We start from the raw sequence: 15753 nt of genomic DNA on the forward strand, positions 1-15753 counted from the left end.
TAATTGTGCTCCTTGGAGCGGCCACTGATACCTAGCTACCTACCCTTGAACATAAGATTCTAACGAACCGGGAACTCCGTCGGCCGAAAAAAAACCAAGTTAACGTACAGAAGAAGGAAGCTTGGGGTAATCACCAGGTCTGTGAACTTGAACAGGCACGGAGGTTTTATCCTTGTGCGTCTTGCCGAGGCAAAGAAGGAAATTTGGTTTCCCGTCGTTCCAGTCTTCCTGACATGCTAACATTCTTCACACCAGATTCTCGGGTACGAGTACCTCTGCTCCTCTAGGTTCTTCCTTTCCTCCACAAACCTTGGACAGTGGAAAAATACATGCTCTGGGTCCTCTGAGACTCCATCGAAGTTTGGACAATCGGGTGAGGTATCTAGTTTAAACCTGAAGAGGTATTGGCGATATCCTCCATGCCCCGTGAGGAACTGAGTAAGATTATAATTAATCTCATCGTGTCGTCTCTCCAACCATCCCTGATGGCAGGGATGAGCCTCTGTGTCCATCGACCCTTTCCCGAGCGTTCCCAACGCTCTTGCCATCTATTTAGAGATCTCTCCCTTTCGGCGTTCTTCGTCTGTGATAAAGGAGAGATAGACTTCACATTATATATATTCGTCATGTCATCTATCAAGATGTCAATGGGCATCATTCCAGAGATGACGAATGCTGCATCATCTAAGACAGTCCTGAGCACACCCTTAGGGCTGTTCTTCTGTAGATTGAACTCAGTTTGTTATCGTTAAATGTAACCTGCAATGCCTTTCCCCAAACTGGAGTTGCATAGAGCAGGATAGAACTCACTACCCTAGCTATAAGCGACCTGAAAGTATGCCGTTCGGCATGATCTTTGCCAGGGCCACACTTGCAGTGGATGGTTTGTCATAAACATACTGCACCTATTATAGCTAAGTTTCCCGTTTATCATCACTCCCAAGTATTTGATGGCAGGCTTAGAAGTGATGATATGATTCCCAATTTGAATACGGGCGCTCCCCCACGGGTTTACGTCCGCTTCTAAACAGATCTCCTAGAAGCATTCCCCCTTGCTCCGTTGAATAGCGAGCTTGAGGGTTTTGCGGGCCTCCTTATAGGCATGCTCTTTTTACCCTTGGTCAATTTTTCCTACCGCTCTCCTGGCTTAATGAAAGGCAGATCGAAGGCTGGCCAGTTCAATATTCCGCCTTTAGTTTCGTCTTCTACTGGGGAATGAGCATTCCTAGGCATGGACGCGTCACACGCTTTGGCTATGAATTGGGCCACATGGGCAGTTCTTTCCATAGAGACGCCTGCTTTATTAGGTTGGTCTAACCACACCTCTATGAAGGTCTGCTCATCCAGAGCTTTAGCGGACCAGCCCGACATCTTTCTCGGTTTCGGGCATGATGATCTTCTGCCCGGTGACTCCCCTCATAGCCCAAAGAAGATTGCCTGGTGATCGCTGTGGGTGTAGTCCTTGCTGACGCACCAAAACATACCAAGTGTCTCTCTGCTACCCCACTCACGGGCCCAAGCATTGAAGTCACCAGCAATTACCGTATTATTATTATTATTCAAAATATTCCCCACAGCTTTCTATCACTCTCTATCCTCTTCCCATTTTTCGAGTAGAGCATGAATTTTGTAAAGCCTCCTCTTCAGATTCAACTAATGAATTGACCTATTTTCGGCAATTTTCATAAGTAGTGAACTTCTGCTCAGATAGGTCATAAACCATGAATCTAAACAAATCTGGAGGGTTTGAAATAATAAAAAACTTGTTGTTTCTTTTTCGTTTGACACATAACCTTAGGCCAGGCATATTCAGTATAGGAGCAAAAGCCCGTGTTTCAGGGAACCTCAACTACCCTGGCAACTTTCCTATACATCTTCATATTTTTCCCCTTAAGAATGCCTTGAGTGTAACGTGCCACTCGGCTCCACGTGTCCTCGTTCTGCAGCGTGAGCTCAATTATGGTGTGACATCCTTCCATCGAAAGGCGATGACGCTCCCATCTTCTTCAGAAGAAAAACGTGTAGCAAGTATCATCCACCACATCTTTGCAACAAATGCAGTTAGGCAACCGTGATTTCCCGATTGGTTGTATATAACATTGAAAATACCCATGTCCGATGAGATGCTGGGTTAAGTAATAGTTAATCTCATTGCGCTTTCGATTGGTGCTCAGAGGTGGCGGTGAGGAAGATGGGGCGGCAACCCTGTCGGAGAAACCAAAACCAAGTGGCTGAGGAGACCTTCAATAGTGGTGGCACCGAAAGACGCTATATTCACGTTGGCTTGCCGGCCGTGATGCAGTAGGCGATTGCTCCACAGGCCTTATCAGGGTGATCAGACCCGAGTCTGCACGGGAACTCATCTAAAGTGCCAATTTTGTCACGAAACCTCACCAGGGTACTGGTACCATGGAGATCGGAATAGTCCCTGAATTCTCATACTTCGGGTGAACTCCCGTTGTATCTGAGTACAGCTCGTTTGTTTGCGGTTGGCCCCATAGTGGGAGCTTCCTGGGGGTGTTGGTTATGCTCACGCATAACACCAATATGAATGCTAAGCCATGCACTTGGTATAGGCTGGTACCGTTGTTGCTTGTCACAGCGGGGCTCTGATTGTGGTCACAAAATCAATCCGTGTCTTAAGAAGACCGTGCGATTAAATCTTCCAGACAGGTGCCCACGTTAAACCCTTAAGGACTCACTGTGCTTTCGATTGAGCTCCGCCCGCAAGGGTTTGATAAGACGCGCGGCCCATCTTCCCCTCCATTATTTTCCCAAGAACGCTGCCATGCCCAGAGAGTACGGGCTCTTTCTTCATAAGCGATGGGTTCCTTATTTCTCTCGCCGTTCTCGAGAGCATGGAGGGCGACCAAAATACGACAATAGGCGGACACAACACTCAGAACCCCTCGTTTTTGTACTTGCGATATATCTTCTGAGAAAGTCAGCTCATATTTCGGAGCCGTAAAGAAGGATCGACTAAACCGCACTCATCAGCAAGCGACGCCTACTGAATAAGGGACCTCCGACATTGTGCATCAGCTGGCAAATTGCAAATATTCTAGCCGGTGCTGCGAATCTGCTATTATGATGCTGAGGTATTTCACCGCGGAGATCGGTCAGTTTTACCAAACTGAATAGAGTATCGAAACCTTCTCTTTAGTCAGGACAATGACTTCGGTTTTCTTCAGAGCTAGGGAGAATTCATGTTCAGTCTTTCAGGCGTCCCAAAGGTTCGGGCCAAAGGTAGATCCCTAGCCGCTCCCGATGTGACCTTCATTTTGCGCTCTCCTTCTCGGGTTTCGTAGAGTTGGGCATCGTCTATAGTCAACAAATACCCGCAATAGGTAGCATGTCTCAAGCATGTGGCACCAGCTCACAGAATTGCCCCAGGCAGTTTCACCGCTTGGATCTCAATCGCATCAATTGTTGACCGTCGCGCTCTAAAACTATATTGTATTGATGAGTAATCTCTCGCGGGGCGTATCTTACCGCCAAATTATCGGTAGCTTAGTGTATTTGCCTACGATCTGATGTTAAATACACATTAAACCGGGAAAGCCAATATTGGGAAACCCACTCAAGGTTCACGGCTGACGCATCCTGCAGTAGGAAAACGGACAGTGTTTAGGTTTTCTGTGATACAGACATGGAACGGGCATAGAAATCGACGACAATTAGCTTTAACTATTTGAAGGACATCGACCATGACCATCATATGCCACAATGCAAAGGAGCTTGCCTGGACGGTATTCTTTAATTGGCTGATAAACTTTGCTGAAATTCTGCTGCTGTTTTTTTCGTTGGGCTGCAAGCTGATGTGTTCTTCAGTTTTTATTCAATCTGTATATCTCGTCAGTCGTTGTTTGTGCGGTTTTCTCCTGCAACTTTTTCTTCCAATAAAAACGCACATATCCTTTCATTGATTGGTCTGAAAGCTGTTATGTTGCGGATGCAGCCTCAGAGCTATTAAAAAGGCATGAAGCCTGAAAGTATCCCGTCCATGCAACAACTCGATGACGTTTAGACGCCAAACTGGCCTGGGATTAGCAGTTTCCAATCTGCTAACCACTACCCTTCTCTGGTCTTTGCTCCGTTTGGTAGCGGGACTATTCGTCTAGAACGAAATCCTTCACTTACTGCTCGGGTGGAGTCGAAAATCTCTCAAAGCAACATCTTACCCATCAAGTAAGTTATCGTTTTGATCGGCATTTTGTGGTGGCTTCTCATCGAGTTGGATGTTTAGGCCAAATTTAGTTCGTAATTCTCATCGGAATTTGTTTTTTTTTTACATTCTTGTGGTTGTGCTTTGTATTTGAAGGATCATCACAAAATCAATAAAACGTTTCCATATTTCATTTAAAATTTAAGTCTATATTTCGGATAATACGTTAAGCTAAAATAACATGTTAAATTCGCGACTCATTTTTATTTAGGCTTTGTCTCTTGTTCGTTTACGTATCTAACATAAATAGTTGGATCGTGGGGTGTCGGCGGAGGTTTTTCAAACTCATCTAGGTATGAGCAGGCGATGGCGAGTGTACTTCCATCGCTGCTGAAGGAAAGCGACGCAATCGACGTGTCGTAGTGGTGGAATTGGCATAGACGTTTCTTATTGAACCCATCCCAAATATTCACGTAACCGTCGGAGCCTCCAGTCGCGAAAGTATTGTATATATTATGAAAGCTGATCGCATTCACTGGGTAAATGTATTCCATGTTGTTCTCTTTCTTCCTGTGGCATTTGAATGCGAATTTCTTCTTCTGAACCTCGGGATCTTGATCGAAATATTCCACAGCGACACGTCCCTCGATTGAGCTCATTACGTAGCCTTCCTTGTTCGGAAAGATTCGGATGGCGCGTGTCTGGTACTTGAGGGAGCTTTCCCGACGCATCATATACTGTGCCATATTCCTTAGATCCCAAATTAGGACTTTCCGATCTGACGTCGCAACCACCAACTTCTCTTCGTTTACGCTCATGGAGTAGACTTTACCGTTGGTCTGTTCGTACGAGCCAACGCATTGTCTGTCGCGAGCGTCCCATAATCTAACAGTCTTGTCCCAGCTACCCGAAATAATGCCATTTACCTTTGAGGCGTACTCAATGCAGCTCACAGGTTCGTCGTGAGATCCTATTGTGTTCTCGGCGTTTGTGTTGAGATCGTGCAACTTCAACTGATTGTCCATTCCGCCACTGACAGTGTGGACAGCATCCTGCGGAATTGGGGTATATTTTTAAACTCCAGTCCAACAAAATTCGGAGAATATATCGAACTGAATTTTACCTGGAATGCGACATCCAAAATCGGTGCATCCTGCATATACTTCTGGCGCATTGAATTGTTTACAACATCATAGAGGCGAACGCTGCAGTCCCATGAAGATGCAATCAAAAATTGACTCGAATTAGGACCAAACTTCACAGCAGATATAACGTCCGATGGTGGATTGGAAAGCTGAACTTCCGTTTTTCTATCCATATTGGGAACTCTCCCGGTAAACACCAGTTACTAAAATGCTTTAACAAATGCAGGGAAACAACAAAAGCGCAGTACGCAAATATAAAATCAGTTAGGTGAGGTTAGATGTCAGTTTTGAAAATTATATGACACCTCAAATTCCGAAGCGACATCTATTTATTCAACTGTAAATTAAATAGATGATAGTAACAATTTAGGAATTTTAACGAAATTTTGTAGATAAAAGTAGACAGTTGACATTTAAATTTGAAAATAATTATTATTTTCTTCTGAAAAATTATCGTTAAAAATAAAAAAATATTTTAAATAGTTTCAAATACGTAATAATGGAAATCCCAGGTTCATCTAATAAAGACGGAACCGACGAAAATAATTATAGTAAGTAATATTTTCTGTTACTAATATTTTAATCAATTTTAGGTTTGTTTTTGGATATTTTCTTTATTGACTTGGATTACTCTCATAATTTCCGCGATTCTGACAAAAGCCCGAATCGATATGAACCGAAAGTAATTTTTGGGGGTTTTGGCTACATGGTGAAGCAGCATTTTTGAATCAACATTTTTATTCATAAATAATGGGCATAACAATTTTACAATATGCTTACTCTAGGGAGCCTTAGCAGCTAACTTAATCTATGGTTCTAGTTATAGATTTTAAAGTAATTCAATTTAATGTTGTTGTCTGTACATAAATGATATGTGGTATCTGTGAGGAAGATTGCAAAAACTTTCAATCGCCTTTGGTTTACTTGAGCGGGTAGTTTTGAGAAGGAGGACGTGAGGAATGGAATAGGGTTTGAAGATGAAAAAGGAGGAGGAGGTACTCACATAGAAAATGTTCCGTGGATTCCGCTTCCTCATTACAGGATGGACAAATATCATATTAAATCATTCCTATTTTGACCATATGCGAAGCTAGTGAATTATGGCCAGTCAGAATGCTCACAATACCTCTGCAAGTCTTCCTGCTTTTTAACAGGATAAACTTTGCAGTATGTTTGGTTCTGGCAGGAAAAGTTTGATCTAGCTAGTAGCATTAAGGCTTCACCACTTGCCATTATGGGAAGCTTCTTTCCAGTTTTTGATAGTAGCATCAGCCTATGCTACGACACCCCAATTGCTGGTTCCGGTCCGGGCATGAGGAAAGTTGAAGCGATGCGCCTGCCCTTCAACCGCTCGTCAATCTCCAGGTTGCCACCCTTAGGATTGCATACACATACAGCCTGGAAGATCGTTGTGTATTGTCTCAAAGGAAAAGCCCACTTCTCGTTTTTATTCGAGAGGTAGACTTCTGCTTCTGAACCATCGGTGTAGTAGACGTCAGTATATCCTGGCATGCATTTTTCTGATTTGTCCCAGTTTTCTCTTCGTTTCAAGATAACATCATATCTTTTACAAAACAGATGTATGGGGATCTGAGAATCAATGACTCTTCCAATGCACTGTGCCCCCCACGCCCATTGTTTTCTCATACATCTAATCGATTTAGTCTATGAGCTGCTCTCATTGCAGTGCTCTGAATAAACAAATCCACGGGCTGCAAATTGAGTAATGCATTCAGAGTTGCGCCGGATGTGTTGTTGCTCCGCTCTATATCCCACACCGTATGTTGCTAAACGGTAGGCGCACCGATCCCCGGACCTAAACCTGAAAATCAACAGAGACGGGACTTTTTCTCCCACTTCCCACTTTTCCTTGTGTTCAATGCGAATCGCCACTAAGGTGAGGGGACAGCAACTGGGCAAGAAGTGGTGCTGAAAAAGGAGTGGTCTTTGTAAAAATTTTAGAAAAGATATTTCTCCCCATTTATCGGAAATGGAATCAAAACTTGCGCTATCGACACACCAATCATATGTCGCATTGATAACCAGCCAGGAGCTTGCCTCAACAAGCCTGGAAGACAATTGTTTACTATTTTTGAGTATTGAGAGCTAGGTCCGGTATCCGTAAAGCTAATTCAAATATGAATTCAGTGGAGCTTACCTGCATACTGGGAGTATAAACAATGAAGTCCTTGCCATATTGCATGACTTTGATAAAATTGTGATTGGGAGCGGGCTTAGGGATGTCTACTGTCAAATGCAAGGTAACATTGGCGTAGACCGCGTCGGTAGAAACAATGCTTCCAATATAGACAAACTGATCATTGCCTTGAAGGCGCTTCATAATAATAAAGATAGGAAGAGAGTGTCCAGGGCCACCCACGACTCAATGTGAAAGCAACCTGATGTTATCAGAATAAGCATGGCATTTCAGGAAAGGCCTCGATGCAGCATTTTTGGTAATAGCTACATCTGAATGTAATCTCGCTGTGTTTCTAACGATTAAATTATTTGAAATAATTAAGACATGATTTTTCTAATCATTAGGAATACCTAAGTCTGGACTTGTAGATCTGCTGAAGGGAACAATTGGTTCCCGAAATATCGGTGTTTGCAAGATTACTAGCGAATAGAAAAAGCAAGTCTTAATTATTTCAAACAGTTTTGAAATGCCCTTCCTGCGTAGAGCACGCTAAATACACTCCCTGCTAACGCTGTTGAAAGTTTTCTCGAATCCGATGAAGAGCAGATGAAACGGATGCAAACAGTTCCAAAAAGTGGTTAGTACAAGGGTACCTAGGGCGGAAACCTGCCTGCTCTACGTCGATCAAGTATTGGATACGTTTGATATGTCCTACAATTATTTTAGCTATTATCTTTGCAACCGCAGGGGTGGTCGAATACCCCCCCAATTGTCGCCATCGAGACGGGAGCCTTTTTTTTAGAATTTTAATGTTCATATCTTCCACCCATGGCGGGGGGGGGGGGGTGAATACCTTTTCCATGATTTGCAGATAAAAGGAAAAATCAACTCTGTAGAAAATGTAGGAGCTGTAAGAAACAGTTACAGTGGGGAGACCATCAACTACAGCGATTTTACTTCGCCTGAGAGAATTGAATACACTAAGATAATTTCATTTCTATTTTTGGATATTTCTGGAAGTGGTGAAATGCTCCTTTCGCCATTTAAGTTGGTCATCACCGTGGATGAGGAGATAATCGTGAACGTCCCTGATCAGACCATTAAAAGACCATTTGCAAACTCTTTCGTGATGCAATATCATTTTCAGCAGCTTCTAACCAACGTAATAATTTATTCTTTTCTGTTATGACGCTAACTACGCTGTCCTTCCCGCAAATATTCGCAGTACCAGAGATAAGGCGCATGACACGCAGAGGCAAAAACAATCTTCAGTTCCCTACTCTCGTTGATCTACTCCTCAGCCAGAAAGAACATTTTTAATGGCGGTTCAATGTTCGTTTTTTGGTGAGGCGTTTATCGTAGAAATAATCTTTCCACTGCGGAACGTCAGCTGCATGACGTAGGTGGGTCGGGTTGAGCTTAGCTAATTCAGACTTTCCATCTTCAGCAGTAGATCTTAGCCCCTCGTTTGTTTCGTACATCTATAGGATAACTCCTAAATCTACTACCATTTGCTTGTTAATTAAAACCCAATTGACTTTATGGCAGGCTCTTACTCGAACATAAGTACCTGAGTCAAATCTGGGTAATAATCGGCGAGTGCCATGCTGACTGTATTGCTTCCTCCAGGATACGGATACCATGCCGATATGGTCTTGAATGAAGTGCTCTTCAAGGCTTTGATCTCTTTGTTCTTTCGGGCCTACGATCATTACGATTACTACAAACAGGAGATGCTTTGAGTAAATTCTAAATCCCACAGCTCAGAGGGGAGTCACTACCTAAGCGAGGTACCGATTTAACGTCCTAATTAATAGTAAACACAGGTTGAGTTTACCCCACCTACTTCCTGAGACGCCAGGGTATTACATCTCTATTCAGATTGAAGTGACTCTTCCCTCTTCCTGTATCAAGTGGGCTTGGAACTTCCTATTTCAGAGTATTAAGTATTTATTTAGAACCTATGAGATACACAAGTCCTTCTAATTCAAACTAAACTTTCTATTCCAGTGGAAAATGAAGCCAAGAAAGTTCGCATCTACATTGATGAATTACGTTCACGTTTGGTTGAATTGCAAAATGAAGGCGAAGATCTCAAACGAACAGCGGAAACTTTCCTTGGTGGAGAAAGTGTCTTTCCCGATGATCTTGATACCACGCCGGATCAAGCGACACCACCGGAACCAATTTTGCCGAATTCATTCTCAATAGGTGCCATTATCTCTGAAGCTACTGGTTTTATCTCATTGATTAAAAAATTTGAAAATATTGCAAATAATGCAGATAAAACACCTGTTATCAGAGAGGAGCCTGAAGAAATACGACTGCTTCGTGAGCAAAGTGGCAACATCCGGGAGAAGATCAAGCTTATTCAATCTCGACTGGAACGGGTAAATTTGAGCAGCCTTCCGGCTACCACAAACAACAAATCCCCTTCAATGGAGACCTTTGTGGAGCATGAAACACGCACCCAATTGTATGAAGCAGCTGCGAATACCTTGAAGAAAGTCAATGCGTTCGAAGAAGATATAACGAGCGTTGAGTCGTCCTTCAAGAACAGGCCACACGAACTTCCGATTGAACTGACTAAGGACAGGAAGATGAGGACTACTAATTATTGAATGAGAGTCTCTTTTACTGGGACCACATTTTTATGGTTGTTTAAGGCATTGGTGGGTAATGGGGAATATACGAGGGCTGGCAATATGCCCAGTATTAAGCTTAAGACATGGAAGAAGCGATGGGCATATTGCTTGCCGAGATATTATTCAAAGTCTGGTTTGAACGCAAAATTAAAATTCGTATTTTATGGGTTTATTAGTACATGGCTTTAACGAAATATATAAATCAAAGCAACAATAATTAGTAAATAAGTTTATACTGAAATAAATCATGTTGTTTGATTTGCTAAAACTTAAATCCAGGTCAGGTGTCAAATTTGGGGCTTGTATTTATTTGCGTTATGAATGAATTGTTTCCTGGAAGTAGACTTACTCCTAGATTTACCAATGAATGGTCCCCAGAATGTACTCCTAGCTTAGACGATGATTTTCGGGGGTATCGGGTCTAAGCGATGTAGAAACCTAGACGGTACTTTCCGACCTCCTACTTTATGTCCTGACGGACCTTCTGAAAGTCGATAAGAAACTGAGTCCAGAAGGCAAGACTTCATTTCATGTAGCATCCTGGCGAAAATTGTTATTTTTATGGTGCGATCTCCAACGCCGTTGCAGATGCAATGGTCCTTTTAAACCAAGCTTCGTCCGGCATCCATTAGCATATAGCAGCGCTGCGTGATAAAATAAATCATCCCGTTGACGTTGGACTGACTCCAACGTCTTGATGGATCCACTGCTATAAGTTCCCTTACCTCCCAATGAACTTTTCATATCCAGGCCGGCCTATTGTGTCTCTTTCGACGACAATCTTGACTAATTGCGCGGCAGGACTAGCTCAAATCCGACGCCCGACATAGCTGCTCATCATCAAACTAAATAAATAAGTAGTTTATTAGTTCAAGACATTTTTCCAGAATTTGAGGGGGTACGATCCGCAGCTATTTCGTGCCCACAGCGTACGCATCTAATTGTACTTCCAGCTATAATCACCAGTTTCTGCGATGACCTCAAGCTGAAAACGAAAAAATCGGGCCCCGGTTGAAAATTATAGGGGTCTGGAGAGAAAATTATGCGGCCCCCATATTATCCCTTTTTTATTGAAATTTATACTCCGTTCCCCTGAAAACAATTTCAGGCCCGAGGGGAATCCGTCCCTTTTTATACTTCTCTCGTCATGAGGCAAGTTAAAGTGATAAGATCAAATAGATTCTCTCTTCTAGGACTATAGCAATCCTAGAGGACCTAACAAATATGGTGTATCAAAAGTTATTAGGACTCCAAGCCCACTTGACTCTTCATACGTTACCAGATGCCTCACTTCTTGCAGTAACGGAGAGCACAAAGAATCGTAGGATACGTGAACAGAGACAATATTGTAAGCAAGTAACTGCTATTGTAAGATCACTGCAGCTAAGTCCTGGGTATAATGTCTCAGATAGTTGTTTCTAAAAAAATTGATATTAGAACACATGTTCTCGATCTTGCAGATCTTTCATTTTAGAAGATCTGAGCCGCCTTATCGACCCAATATCACAGATTTCGTTAGACCGAATCCATGGCTCTTGTACTAGAAAGATGTAAGGGCAGCCCTGCAACTTTGTTCGTCTTGTTGCAACTAGAAACAGAAACACGTTGGTATGCTGAAAGCTAATTTAGCCAATCTTTATGTTTTTAGATGTCGACTCCACTAGTTTTATATGTGATGAAAAACTGTCGCCAACCGAAGAGAATATTGCAAGGATCATGTCGTCATTCCCAAGGGACTTCACCTTCCTTTATAGTGCCATCCTTAGCCGTAGGGTGCAAGCATTTTCAGGTTCACTCTGTCAATTTTATATATCGGTGTTACATCAGTCGATCCCGCATCACTAGCTTTCTTTTCGTCTTCTTGATAGAGGTGAATGAGAAGGTTCAGATAGGCAAGATTTAGCCTATACTTTTAACTTATTTGTAGCTGAAGTTTCCTTCTTCTACAGTGCCTTCCTATTCCATTTTCTGGAAGATTTAGGCATAATACCATAGACGGACCAAACTTCTCGGGTTTTCAGTTTTTGACATTATGGGAATTGCTGTTCTCTAGCTTGCAGACTACGGCGTAGGTGGTAAGTGTAGCCTTTGCAATGGAGTGGAGAGCATGTCCTTCGAATATTTCTCTACGGAGGAACTTGAATTTGGTGAGCCCTCCAAAATCCGTGCTCAAAGTGAATTCGACAACAAGTCTTTAGCTTGCATATCCGTCCAAACACCCTTAGTTAAGTAGTGAGCTACTACAAGCTATCCAAATATGTGAACGGGGTATTAGAGGAGAGAATGGGTAAAGCTCAAAACCTTGCAAGGAGGCCAGAATTCATCTCCACGAAAGATGTTTTGCTTCAACATAATAACGTCAAATCATCCATATCTGGCTGTAGATGTTTCTTGCATCCGCGATGTATATGGTTCTGATATTACACCAGAAAGGTATCGTTCAATAAAGAAAAGGTTATTTACATATATGGTTGTCATTCACCCCTTGGTGGGGTATAGCGCCTTAACCATACCTATGCGTCATCGTTTGCGGTTCCCTGAAATGCGCTGCAGCACCCTCCAAGACTTTCCGAGACGCTTCCGTTACTCCTCTACTGTTCTGTGCCAAGTCCCCTCGGGGCGATCCACTCGTCCCCCATCTTGAGAGAGTGGATTGCACTGCATGGCCTAGCCCGCAATGCAATTATCGTCCCTCCTTAATGTATGACCTATCCACTGGCACTTCCGCCTTCCGATCACAGTAAGTACGAGTAACAGGCATGTGCGCCAAAAGTTTTTATTTGAGATAGTGTCAGGCCAGCGTACTCTTATGATTCGATGCAGAGGAAAGCTTGGAGCTTTTGGGTAACCGTGGAATTCACTTTCTATGTGCTACTCCCATATAGCAACACAGAAATAACACTAGCACAGAACAATCTCAACTTGATACTGGTGTTGAGACAACTGCATTTCCACATTTTAGACAGGGAAGCGAAAGCGGATCTAGCCCGGTTAATGCGTCGGGCAACATCCAGTTCGAGGCCATTGTCGGCAAAAACGACGCTTCCTAGATATATAAATTGGTCGACGCTTTCGACGCTCTGGCCATTGATTCCGATAGGGAGGTGCGATGACCCGTCAGACATAGAGTCTTGGTTTTGTTTGTGTTTATCTTCAGTTCAACTCTACTTGCCTCTCTTTCCAGATCCAGATGACAACACATGTCATCAGCGTAGTCGAGGTGTTTGAGGAAAGACGTCATCATCCATTGAAATCCTCAACGTCTTCCAGACAAGGAAGCACATGAACTCCACCGATAACAAGAAGAAATAATATCGGTGACAAGATGCTATCCTGGCGGAATCCGCTTTAGACCTCAAAATTCTCCGGGAGCACTTGACATTTTGCGCCACCATAGCTATCAGTTTTTCCGGAATGCTCCTGCAAATATACTCGCTGTTCATGCTATCGAAAGCTTCCTCGAAATTGATGAAAAGTAGATGCAGCGAAGATCTAAATGTCGTGCACTGTTCCAAAATGATCCGTAAGGAGTTGATGTGTTCAATGCAGAAGGATCCGGAGCGGAAACCAGCCTGTTTTCTGTCGATCAAACTTTCGAGATGTTCTTTGATAGTTATTATCTTTACAACGGCAGAGAGCACGTAGATACCCCTCCAATTGTCACACTCAAAACGGATCCCAACGGCTCAACCGCTTTACCCAGTTTGAGTGCATTGATGGCCGAAATGATTTCTCTTCTGCTTGGATAAACAGTTTCATCCGCAAGAGGGGAGATCTCACCGAATGTGATATGGTTAAGAACCATGGCGAAGTGTTTTTTTTTACCTCTTCAGCTATTTCCTCGGTTGTGTGTGTCGTTTTTTCGGCTTATTTTATTATAAAAAAAGTCAATTTTTTTTAAAGATTTATAAAAACTGCTCCTTAGGAAAGGTTTCCAATTTAACTATAGAATTTTATTTATGTTGAGGTAGCAAATACGTGTTTCGGACACAACATGTGTCCTTCGTCAGTGTTAGTTTTAGAAGAATTTATTTGACTTAACTCTATAGCCTTATATACCCCAACCTATTAGATCAATTAAGGTGATATCTAGTATTTAATTAATTTTTCTGAAATTGTAATACCCCCTTAATTACTTACCCTAATTACCTGGAATAAATTAGATGAATAATTGCCCATATGGGTGTTCAACAACCTGGCGTTACTTTGTTTAAATATTTCTAGACTTTCTGGGGCGTCTAGTTTGTGGACTTTATGTATTTTTGGTATGATGTCCACATTGTCCCATGAAATGTTATGGCCGCTGTCTACTATATGTTTTGGGACTGCAGACTAAGGGGGTCATCCCGTGTGTCGGGTTGGAGAAATCGATTTTTTTTTTTTTTGCATGAATTGTATCTATATATAGTGGAGGTTATGTGGGCAAAGGGATTTTCCGATATTCCGAGTCCTTCAGAAATTACAGGGTTAAACAGGTAAGGAGTTTGCAGCCGCGGCTAGAGTACTCGATGAGAAAGAGCATCGAATCTTTTTTTACCTGTTAGTTTTTTACCTGAGCCTTATAAATTCGAACACAGGTATAAATATAAAAAGATGGAAAACCAATCAATTGTCTAAACTTATTTGCTGTTTGGAATAAAAAGGATAATCCAGTCTAGAGTGAGCACTGAAAGGCGTTCAAGTTATACTCAGTTATATTTTGTTGTAAGTATTGTGCTGTTTGCGTGTTCAATGATTTTTTTAAATGGATCGTACGAAGGGGGATCGCTTTAACGTTCAACGTCATGCTCGAACTAAAAAACAAGTATTTCATGGGAATCTATACTTATCAGAGAAGAAAAAGAACTTCGCATCAACATCAGCAAAGAAACTTTTAGCAAGCATGAACATGGATGTTCCAATTGCGACAAGTTTTGTATATTGTATATTGGATTTTGCTGGAGTTTTCTCCGGTATTTCTGCAAATTTCTGCAAATAATAAAACATACGAGTACGTAGTAGTAAAGAAGGAATACGTAGGACATATCGAGAAAAGAATGGGAACGTGGCTTAGAAATGCAAAGAAGAATCACAAAGGCATTGGTGGAAAAGGGGCTGGAAAACTTACTGATAAGGACCTCACTACAGTTCCTGGGCTGGCTATTCGTCGACACGCAAACTCGATAGAAGGAATGAAGCAAGAAATTTGGGAAACTTTCTTCCATAAATGTTCTACAGACGAAAATCCTCAGCATTAAAATTGTCCAGCAGGCGAGGACAGTTGGTGCAAATGGCGCAAAGCGGAAGCTAAAGGAGAACTGGATAGTTTTCACCACGAGAAGGCACCTTTGACTGAAGAAGTTCAAACAGTCATCAAACCAATCTACGAAGATTTGTCACGAGATGATCTCTTGAAAAGATGTTTAGGAGCAGAGACCCAGAATAACAATGAGTCGTTAAATGCATTGATCTGAACTTTCGGTCCTAAACACCTTCATTCTTGGGCCAAGGTCGTAGAAATCGCCACTTTTCTGGCTATAATTATTTTCAATGGAGGATTCAATGGCATTCTCAAAATCCTAGTGACAATCGGATGTCAAGTTGGTCACATATGTCAGGTTTATGTCGACCGCCGTAATGAAGCGCGAATTTGGCGGTCCGAACGACGGTCGACTGACC

General features: G+C 42.4%; 2 protein-coding genes across 3 annotated transcripts; one reads left to right on the plus strand and one right to left on the minus strand.

Moving 5' to 3' along the window:
* Nucleotides 1–4353: 4353 nt before the first annotated feature.
* Nucleotides 4354–5608, minus strand: LOC119652491 (mitotic checkpoint protein BUB3). The gene is made up of 2 exons (XM_038056673.1): nt 5289–5608; nt 4354–5217 (listed from the first exon to the last, which is right to left on the minus strand). The coding sequence occupies exons 1-2, from the start codon at nt 5481–5483 to the stop codon at nt 4429–4431; spliced, it is 984 nt and encodes a 327-aa protein (XP_037912601.1). The 5' UTR covers nt 5484–5608; the 3' UTR covers nt 4354–4428.
* A 47-nt stretch (nt 5609–5655) lies between these two features.
* Nucleotides 5656–10340, plus strand: LOC119652492. Of its 2 annotated transcripts, XM_038056675.1 has the most exons (3): nt 5656–5861; nt 9461–9661; nt 9734–10340. In XM_038056675.1, the coding sequence occupies exons 1-3, from the start codon at nt 5810–5812 to the stop codon at nt 10069–10071; spliced, it is 591 nt and encodes a 196-aa protein (XP_037912603.1). In that variant the 5' UTR covers nt 5656–5809; the 3' UTR covers nt 10072–10340. The 2 variants fall into 2 exon arrangements, with proteins under 2 accessions (XP_037912603.1, XP_037912602.1); XM_038056674.1 differs by having other exon boundaries at nt 9461–10340.
* The last annotated feature ends 5413 nt before the right edge of the window (nt 10341–15753 follow it).

This window comes from Hermetia illucens, chromosome 3 (assembly GCF_905115235.1).
Source record: "Hermetia illucens chromosome 3, iHerIll2.2.curated.20191125, whole genome shotgun sequence".
Classification (NCBI taxonomy): Eukaryota; Metazoa; Arthropoda; class Insecta; order Diptera; family Stratiomyidae; genus Hermetia; species Hermetia illucens.